Genomic DNA, 10544 nt, shown 5'->3' with positions numbered 1-10544 from the left:
ATCTGTAAACACTTTACAAGTGTAGTTTTTGGCTCTCAATTTACAGATTAATAATGTAAACTATTTATTAGTCATCCATAAGGGGATCCTTTTTGTAAAGTGGTACCAAATAAATAAATTAAATTAAATGTAGGCCTAAGAGGGAAAAACCTCAGAAAAAGGCTACATTTTAACTTTACGGCTCATTTTACGCAATTTTGCATCAGAATGAGAGATAACTACTGTAAACACATGGTTGCTGGTTTTAATGTTTCTTTAAAATAGAAAGAAAAACCTATGTTCACATGAGAGTTTGTATAATTAATGAAATAAAATGATTTCCATTGAAGCAATTGCATATAAAATGTTTCTGTTCTCTGGAACATTCTCTGGAAGAGATTCATAACAGTGCAACAACTTTAGTTGTTGGTCAGGCGTAGGGGCAACTGTCATAAACTGCCTCAGGCCGCTGGTAATAGTAAACCAACTCACACTGACTCATGTTTAATCCCGATCGCCATATGAGGAAAAAGTCTAAAACCATTTTAAATCAGGTGAGACACTCTATCAACGTTAACTTTGGTGGCACCAATTTGAAGATGGTGGAGTTTCTTACATAAGGTGAAGCGCTGCAGCAACACCTTGCATTAGATTTCTCATATTCCTGCCTTACATCAGCTGTTTACAGTTTAAAGTTGCATCAGTGAAATGAAGCTTCAGTTGCAGAGTTGCTGTAGATCAAATTCCCATGGGAAAATCATTGTGCTGCGAGAGAAAAATTAAACAGCCTTCAGTGCATGGCTTAAGGGAACGTTGGCGGTTAAGTTGCTGTAAGTGGGAATAGAGACTGTATCATAAATAATATATTTTTTTAAATGGAAAAAAAAAAAAGATTTGGATAAGAGCTTTTACAACTTTTCGTGTTGATACACGTTAATTTTTGCCTTTCAGCTCAGCGATCCATCGCCATCGCAGCCTACAGCACGCCCCTCATGCGTCTCTATACCGTCCAATTGCTCAAGACATCTGAGTTACTTAAGTTCACGTTAAGAGCCAATTACAACTGAGCTTAATGTTATGAAAATGAATCACATGATCTAAAAACTACCTCGTTCCCAAAACTGTACATTGGTCCTTGTAGAGCAAGTTCTTTGTCCCAGTGATCATCAGGATAGCAGGACTGTAAGCCAAGAAGACCGGTGCTGTGTTGAGGTAAGATGCTTGATGTGGTCTTTCTATATGAAGTATTAGCTTTAACGTGATAGATATGAGCAATATTAACTTTTACTCCACCTCTTTTTTTTTTCTAGCGTTCCCTTTATTTCCTTCCAGCGTTAAAGCGTCTTTCCTACAATGTTAAACACCAGCTTTTATGACAACTCTACCAGCACCAGGGGCCGTGTTCGCCCGCTGTGGTATCATTACCCAGAATGTGTCGTGGCCCCTCAGCCCTTTGTCTTCTACTTTGTGGTGAAGGTGTTCAACCTGGTCGTTGGGACTCCAGGAAACATCTACGTCATCTGGCAGATCATTTCAAAGAAGAAGAACACCTCCACTTCGGACATCTTCATCTTAAACCTGGCAGTGCTGGACGCCTACTTCTGCTTGATGACTCCCATAGAGTTGGTCAACAGGATAGAGTTTGGCGACGAAAGGGTCTGGATCTTCCAGAGGTTTGCATATGGGGTGAAGGACCTAGCACCACTCTTTCTCGTAAGTTAAGAAGGTATTTATTTGTTTTAAACCAAAAAGAGGTCAAATAGGCCCACTTTACAAAAGTATATTAACTGAGAATAAAAGCAGTTGCGGTTTGACTGAAATACAGGATTCTTTCATTTTGTTTAAATTTTTTTCTGATAACGTTCATGACGAATAATTATAAATGTAAAAGTGAGGATATTTTAAATCAGATTTTGCATAATAGATTGTTTAGCAAACACCATTTTAGAAGTAACGCTTACAGCGACTTATAATATTACAATATTCGTATCCCAATAACTTTTAATTTTGTCAGATCACAACCACACATTTCTGCGTGTTTTACTGGCGTTTTCCTGCGATTCTCTAACACAAAGCAGTTCATAAGTAGTACACTGCAAAAACGGCACTAAAAAAAAGTAAAATGTTATTAAAGTTAGTGTACTTATCCTTGATTTGAGCAGGTAAAAAAGATTATCTGCCAATGGAATGAGTATTTTGACCCCTAAAATAAGATAATTAGACATCCTGCACTTGAAATAAGATGATGGAGATGAATTGTTCCTATTTTAAGTGCAAAAATCTTATTCCATTGGCAAATCATCTTATTTTCCTGCTCAAATCAAGGACAAATACACAAATTTTAAGAGAATCTTACTTATTTCTAGTTCCGTTTTTGCAGTGTAGGGAAAAGCTAAATGGTGTCAAAAATTTATCTTTAATAAACAATCTGATTACGGTGCGCATTTGTGTTGACTCCCATTCACACAGATATCCCTGAAAAATGCATTGAAACCATTTGCCTCAAGAACTTTCCTTATAATTTGTTCTCGTATTTTTTTTAAACATCTGGTGGTGGTCCACAACCCAGTCTGAATATTTCACATTTAAACGTTTTGCTTACTTTCTCTGAGCCATGTTGGCCTTCTCGTTTAGGTGTCTCTAAAGGCATCTTGACTAATGTGTGAACACTTGACACTTTTTTTGTTTTCCTTCCCGTCTGCATCCTCTTCTGAAGGAATGGACGTTATCTTGCTTTTTAGACCACATCAGTGGATGGTCATCATCTGACGAAGTGTTTAAGGTCTCAGTTTCCGTGTTGAGGTAAACCGTACAGCGTCTTTGATGGCACGGTCTACACCTGATGATGTCCACTCATGTTATTCATCTCCAGCTCAGACGTTTTCATCTTTGCAGCTTCGGTTTTTGTCGACGTGAAGTTAAAACCAGCAGCAGGACAATGAGAGAGAGTGTCCCTGTTCTCCCACTACTAATCTGACCAGAAAGTGTTTGTGATGAAGTCTCCGAAGTCTTTGTTCTCCTGCAGGCTAAATCTGATCGTCCTCCAGGATTCTGATTCATGTTCCCCTCTACCATCACAAGCTTGGTTGCTTTGTTTGTTTTTGTTAAGTGCATCTTGCCCGCCATTTTGTTTAGCTACGCTGCCCTGGAGGTGGACATTGGCTGGGCCGCTGATGACCTGAATGCTGGCTTGGAGTTTGTCGGCTTGGCTGTGTGTCTGTCCTAGATGAAGCCACTTCAGGAGCCACTATTGTGCTGCTTTGTTCTTTTTAGGTCTCTGCTCTGTCTTCTCAAACCCCCAGTTGGTCGTGACAGATGGACATTCACACTGAGCCTGGTTCTGCTGGAGATTCCTTCCTGTTAAAGGGGAGTTTTCCTCTCCACTGTCGCTACATGCATGCTCGGTATGAGGGATTGCTGCAAAGTCAACGACACAACACAGCCGACTGTCCATTGTGGCTACGCGCTGTTTCAAGAGGAGCGGATTCTGCTCAGTGACTTTATGCAATCTGCTGGGTTTCCTTCAAAAACTTTTGACCAATCTGTGTGATTTGACCGAATGGACTTTGTAAAGTCCCTTGAGATGACATCTGTTGTGAATTGGTGCTATAAAATAAACTGATTTGACCTTGGAAGAACCTGGCCAGCAGATGTAATAACCTGCAGTCTCACTTTTAAACATCACAGTTGGAACAAAATGCTGTCGGTGAATAAAATGCAGATGAAGCGCAGCAGCTTTTCTCCATTGTAACATTACAAAGCTCTGCAGCTCTACACCTTTATTTGCTGATAACTACCTTTATTAGTTTACAATCTCAAAGAGACTGTAATCATATCAACTTGGGTGAATGGATACCACACTTCTCAAGCTTTTATCTTTAAAACTTTTTCAAAATCATCCATTTCCTTCACAATGTTTATTCTACATAATGTAAAATAAAGATTAACAAACAAGAATTAGAACCACAAACTTCACCATCTTTATTCTACATAATGATGTTGAAGTTTGTGGTTCTAATGTGAAAAACGTCTTATTTCTTAACATTAGGGGCTGACAGTTTTTGCAAAAATTTGGCATAGGCAAAACATTGTTATAGCAGAAATTAGTTATTTTTACACTCCTAAAAATCAAAACTACATAAGAAATATTAAGAATCTTTTTTTATTACCTCATAACCACCTTTTAGCGGTGTCAGCTCTTTACAATAAATGGTCAAATGGTTGATGTCAGATGGTTTGATTTACATAAACCGCTAACACCATGACCTCTTCTTTGTTCTTGTGTGCACCCCAGGTGTGTATCTGTGTGGATCGCTACATGGCTGTAGTACACCCAGTGCTTTTCTCAAGTTACCAAGAGACCGCCACCCGCATTTGCATCTGCGCCGTGGTATGGATGTTTATAATCCCCTACAGCGTCATTAAGGGGGTCTGGGGAATTATGAGCGTCAGCGGCATCTTCGGTGGGGTCATCCTCTTTGCATTCGCGGTCATGGTCTTCTGCAACATCTCCGTCATCTGGGTCCTCCGCCACTCGGTGGCAGGAAGAGAAAAGATGCACCCGGTGAAGAAGAGAGCTTTTAAGATGGTGCTGAAGAACCTGGGCATCATTGTCTTCAACTACCTGCCACCCGTGGCCTTCATGCCCTTCGTGTCCTATTACACTTATTTTGAGTACCGCTGTCAGATCAGCATCAGCGTGTTCTCCATCATGGATCTGAGCTGCAGCATTGAGCCCCTGCTCTACTTCAGAAAGCTGGATGCAATGATTGGTATGTGCTGCAAGAAGAAGGCCTCAGAAAGCCCGGTTGATGTCAAGGTTTAACCGGGCTGTGTGTACATTTATTTCCCACTATTAATACAAAGCCCTTCACATTTATTGGCACCCCAATGGTAGAGATGCAAACAAGTGTCTTAAAATAAACAGTTATCAGTAAAACATAAGAGAAATGGGATTCTGTGTTGCATTGCAGTTGTACCTGTGGAAAACGGGAAGGCTACTAAAAGGTTCCTAGACACTTTGGCTGACCCAATCAACAAGGCATAACTTCACAAAGGAAAAAATATATTTGAAATTTGTTGTTTTGTTTTTTTTAACCTTAAAAAAATTATTTTTTTAAGGTTCAATTGAGCTCCCCCTGGAAAAATGTACTTACATTTTTCTCTAAATATTTAAGTTTTATATTACGCCGCTGCAATGACAGATCAGTTCACTTTACCCCATTGACACATCTTTGCCAGTGACTGGCTCATTTTCATCACAGACAAAAATATTTCTACTCAAAATATCCAACAACATAATTCTTCCTTAACTAGCAAGCCTAACTACCATTCTGTTTTTTTTAATCCTGAAAATAGACGTTTATTGCTATGCAACAGCTTCCATGTTAAATAGGTCAGGTCTAAACTGGTTTACCAGGCAGCTTTTGCAGCAGTACAAACAATTTTGGATCAATAAGGTCATGTAGTAGTTCATTTTCTAATATTTTTGCACATTTAAAGAAATAGACATGCTATGTGAATCAACCACCTAATAAGCCATTTCTCTTTTTGGATTAAAGAAATAAAAAAGGTCAGATACCCCGACAAGAAAAACTATTCCAATGCTTTGGTTAATAATCAGGACAGAGAAGAGCCAAGCACACTCGATCTCCACAGCATTTATTGGCATTTGGTCTGATGAAGATCCATGGACTGAAAACCTCTGAAGTGCCTTGAGATGATGAGATGATGTATGTGTGACTTGGTGCCATACAAGTAAAATCAACTACAAACTGTTGTCCATGAATGCTGTGAAGGTCAAAAGTCTGTGGGTTCCTTTCATCCATCTTCATCTGTTAACAAGTGGGTAACTAACTTTATACATTCAACTAATTAATAAAATATAGTGGGACATTTCTGTAATGGACATATAAAGCATATTTAGAACTGAATTAACCTCCAATCATGTAAAGAATGTTTTGATTAGTGCATTTGTCTTATTTTCTCTTTATAAGCTAAAAAAAAAATGCATGGGTTGATCATTTACTTTTCTGAATTTATGCTTTGGCAAAAAAAAAAAAGTTGTACAACATGAAATAAAAAATTTAAATATTGAAGGTCTTCTATTAAACCTACTGCTAGCAAGTAAAAAAATAAAACAACTAACAACCAGTGCAAGTTGGCTTTTAAATTTATTCTCTTTTAAATCTGTTAATAGTTGATCTTTACTGCTTGTTACGAACACTTTGAACAGTTTTAATTTAATGACAGCCTAAAGCAGAGTGTGATTTAGAAAACACTTAATGGACACTTAGGATTTATTTAATTTGGCTTCATAAGAAGAACTTCCCAGTGGGACCAATTAGGAGGGATTTAATGAGTGACCGGTTTAGGCAAGAGGATTAACTAAATACATAAACAAACGTAATGCATATCTCATCCAATGATAGGTAGCATTGTAAACAACAATCCTTTAGTTTAGTCACTTTAAGAATTTGTTATTTTTTTGAGCTTCTCTAAAAAGGTGTTTTTTGTTGGGGTTGGGGGGTATTGTGTTTGCAACACTATATATAATATACAGACTTTATAGAACAATTGTTAAAAAAATTACTTGAAATGCACAAACATTTTAGTCTTTCATTGTAAAGATCACATTCTTTAATGAATGCATAAATTAACCGACATGTTAGAATCCTTAAGATTTTAAACAGATTACTTGTTTGATTTTAATATCATTAATATCCTTAATATCTTGTTGTGATTTGTCAAAGCTGTGCAGGCTGATTAATTACCAAGTGAACAAAGATTCAGTTTGAACTAAACTCCACGTAGCAACGTCAAACTCCGGTAATTTTAACGAGCATCTCCCTCAAACTGTCTGAGTTGGCCTCAGGTCCGTCCTCTGAAGTGACAAAACCAGGGTAAGTGGGGTGGAACTGGGGGGTCGGAGCTTTGACGGCATAATTTTCTGCCCTCGACAATAAAGGTGGAAGCAGTGGGATCAACTTGGTGTGAGCGTAGTCGATTTCAAAGCCTTCAAAAATAAGCCCCACCCCCCAGGCGCCGAGTCCCTCCTCCAGGAGCAGCGACACCTTCCTGGTAGCCAACACTAGAGCTTCATAATCTTCTTTCTGTAGTCTGAATATGTCAGAGGTCAAAGGTCGGCGGGGAACCAGCACGGTGAAGCCGGGGGAGTTGGGGAATGGCGTGAGAAAGGCCACGTGACGCTCATCCTCCCACACGCGCCACTGCTGCTCCTCTCCACGAACGATGCGCGAGAAAAGGCCGGCGTGAGCCGGATCGTCCCCGAGGAACGTGTGATCAGGCGGGGCGCTGGGGAGCGGCAGCTTCGCCCTGATTTTGTCCCGAACATCCGTCAGGCTGGCATCGCTCCATCGAGGCGCCGTCTTGGAGGTGCAGTAGCCCGGGTCATGAGCGTTGTGCTCCTCTTCTCCGGCCAGGTGGGGGCGCCACTCTGCATCCAGACCATGAAGTGGCAGGACACGGATCTAATGGGGCCAAAGGGAATTCAACTGGATCAATCAAGCCATCGCAGCCAATAACACGTAGCTCCTGCTAATTAATAAGTAATAACAAGCAATCAAACAGATTACAAATGTAAACGTGTCCGAAAGCAGAAATAAGCAGAAGCTAATCTGGCCTCTTTCTCCACTTCTGAGTACCTAATCCAACACCCACATAACAAACCCCCTGAAATGAGGACAATAAACGACAGACGTAAAATGAGAAAAAGAGTAAACAAATATTCTGTGATAGCAACCAGAGAAGGCAACGCTTCTTCTTCTTTGTACTTCTTAAGAATCATACTTCTATACTACTTCTTAAACTGGATCATCCTTGGACATCGCCTGAGCTCCACCCTTTTGCTCTTCCACAGCCTCACCCCACATACAGAAAAGATTTTTGTCATGAGGACAATCCTCCTAAAAACCGTAACATGCATTGTCAATATCCTCTTGTTTATATACATTTCTCCAATTTTGCATAAGTAAATCATTCTTAAAATGCATTCATGGTTACTGTAATAGTGATGAATGCTAAAGGATAAATCTGGTAAAAATGTTTGATATCTGGGCTTGAGGTTTGCACAGCTGAAATGACGCTTGCAAGCTTGATAAACAAAAAAAAAAAATCATTTCAAACTTTACACATACTAAAATCTGATCCATTTAGTTGTTGTTAAGAAGGCATCGACCAGCAGGAGACGCATGCAGTATGATGACTTGGAGTAAAAAAATAACAATTTTAACATGTTCCCACATGAACATGAAGCAAAAACGTATAACGTGATCTACCTTCTTTTATATAAAGCAGAAAAAAATCCCAAATGCTTCTCAAATGATATACAATGAGATATTAATTAGTACAGTTACAATAACCTAGTTCTACTATTTACTTATCAATTATTATTAGGATAGACTAAATAAACGTTTTTAAGTGATGGGTGGCGCTTCAGTTTCTGTACCATGACTTTCTGTTTATTTTGCAACAGGTATGCTGGAATTTCTCCACAGAAAGGGCTCTTCTAGTTTGAAAGGATAGATTTTAATCAGCGTTACCTTAGTAGGAGTGAGGGCTGGCCTTCCTTTAGCGTGTTTTCTATGATTCGAAACATTTATGATTTTTATTTTTCTGTCTGGCAAAGAAGGTGAAAGTGTAGCAGCTTCCTTTCAGCCGGCTGAATGGCAGTCGACAATAAAAGGTGGGAGAGGCTGAAAAAAGTGACACACTCACAGCTCTATAGCCTCTTTTGCACGTTCTGTGGCCTCTAATTTGAAGGGCTTTAAACTATTGGCTATTGACTATTGGCATATACGGTAAATCTGTGGGTTTTTTTCTGCTGGTTTTACTCCAGAGTAATTCTCACCTGAGCAGGTCGGTCTCTGTGGGGTCTGCTAACCAGAGCACACCTCCGAACCCCCAGCTTGTCACACAGCAGCTCAGCTACGGTCCTCGCCCCCAGCAGCCAGTTTAAATACTCTGACTCGCTGAGGTGGAAGATGCTCCCTCCTGGGCCGCCTGGGGCGCTGCTCTCCAGGATGACGGAGCCCGGGGTCCAGGGCTGGGGGTTCAGGTAGGCCACCAGCCCCTCTGACTGCCAGATAACATGACGGGATAGAGCGGACGACATGCTGCAGAGACGAGAGACAGTGCTGTGAAAAGCAAGTAAGCTTTGGTAGATTTATTCCATTAAAATGTAGGACTGGAGAATCTTAATTTATCATGAAATATGCCATTTAAATGCATTACAAATGAGAATATTAGAGGTGGAAAGCGGGATTTAAACTAGCGATTTCTGACATATTCTGATGATAGGAGAGACAAACATTTACATTTTCATGTAATTCACAGTGAAACAATTGGTTGGTGGTTTTAGACAATACTGCAGCTAAAAATCATATCTTACCAAGAAGCAAACAGAGATCAGACACTAAATAATGTCCTCGGTCATATTGAATTTCAAAACCTCTTGTGACTCAGCTTACGGTCATCACACTTAAGACCACTTGCCTGAAAACTTCCAAAATTACTTCCACCATGTGACCCGGGAGGGGAGGGGGTGAACAACTGTCCCAAAGTCTATGTTTGCTTGCAAATGTCTTTCCCTAAAACAACTCTGTGTAGTTCACAAACAAGTAATTAAAACTTATCAGGGGATTGCCAATAAAGAGCTCCATCTTGCACAGAGGTCTATAAATAGCAACTGTCAGTCTCCTTATGGCTGCTAACATGGCGAAATGGATTATTAGAGAATAAAAAACTTGTGTCACACAGCTGAAAACCAAGCAGAGGGGAAGCATGGTATTATTTAAGTTAGTTTAGTGTCTGAAGCATCAGCTGTTGGATTACTTAAAGGCTCATAACTGCCAAAAAAGAACTGTCTACAGAGACCTGACTTTCTGTTGTTGCTATAAAACAAGGCTTTTCTGTGTGAAAAACTGGAAAGACATTTTAAAACTCCATAAATGATGTTGAGCGACAGCTGTCCAAGACGTATCAGACTAGGAGGTTTTTTAAGACAAAGACGCCTCAAAGGTCCTCAACTGACAGTGTCCCTAAATAGTACTTCTCATGCACCCCAGGCTCCGCAGTCCGACGGCGACGTCACGATGCTGGACTACGTCGTAGAATTGCTTAGAAATAGCCACATGTCAGACCAAGTCCACTAAAAGAAAATACTAAAATCGACAAAACGAGTATTTTTAGGACACTGGTAGATTTTCGGAGTTGATGACATCCCAAGATCAAACTGAATGTTTGTGAGAATTTTATAAAGGAGAAGATCAAGAACTGTGCTTAATACCACCTGGTAGAGGTAGAGGTATGGAACATGGTAGAGGCAGTGTGGTGATCTGGGGCCTCTTTGGAAGTCAGTAATAAGTTGCTACACAATCTTGTTTTGAAATGAAAGCAGCTTTTGTACTGACCCACTGTTCAATACATCTAAACTGGTCAAATCTATGTATATAGCTACGTTTCAGACATTACAGATCATGTATAAACCAAGAAATAATCATTAACCAGAAAACATTTGAAGAACGTTCCCTTCCCAACAAGAATCC

General features: G+C 39.8%; 2 protein-coding genes across 2 annotated transcripts in view; one reads left to right on the top strand and one right to left on the bottom strand.

Moving 5' to 3' along the window:
* Positions 1 to 1128: 1128 nt before the first annotated feature.
* Positions 1129 to 4904, top strand: LOC105915404 (proteinase-activated receptor 3). The gene is made up of 3 exons (XM_012849496.3): positions 1129 to 1191; positions 1290 to 1692; positions 4274 to 4904. Exons 2-3 carry the CDS (start codon positions 1333 to 1335, stop codon positions 4802 to 4804), a joined length of 891 nt encoding a protein of 296 aa, XP_012704950.2. The 5' UTR covers positions 1129 to 1191; positions 1290 to 1332; the 3' UTR covers positions 4805 to 4904.
* A 719-nt stretch (positions 4905 to 5623) lies between these two features.
* Positions 5624 to 10544, bottom strand: part of LOC105915403 — a 24106-nt gene continuing 19185 nt past the window's right edge. Inside the window, exons 2-3 of the mRNA XM_012849492.3 lie at positions 8849 to 9113; positions 5624 to 7469 (exon numbers count right to left, since the gene is read on the bottom strand). Coding sequence (XP_012704946.3) covers positions 6798 to 7469; positions 8849 to 9113 — 937 coding nt within the window. The 3' untranslated portion in view covers positions 5624 to 6797. The remainder of the gene's footprint in view (positions 7470 to 8848; positions 9114 to 10544) is intronic.

The sequence above is a fragment of the Fundulus heteroclitus genome, chromosome 5 (genome assembly GCF_011125445.2).
Source record: "Fundulus heteroclitus isolate FHET01 chromosome 5, MU-UCD_Fhet_4.1, whole genome shotgun sequence".
NCBI lineage: Eukaryota > Metazoa > Chordata > Actinopteri > Cyprinodontiformes > Fundulidae > Fundulus > Fundulus heteroclitus.
Note: the sequence above shows the minus strand (reverse complement) of the source record. Positions and strands in the feature narration are given on the sequence as shown.

Coding starts and splice junctions, on each gene's coding strand:
- LOC105915404 (XM_012849496.3), top strand. CDS start 1,333: ATGTTAAACACCAGCTTTTATGACAACTCTACCAGCACCAGGGGCCGT. Junction 1,693..4,273: donor ACCTAGCACCACTCTTTCTC/GTAAGTTAAGAA, acceptor TGTGCACCCCAG/GTGTGTATCTGTGTGGATCG.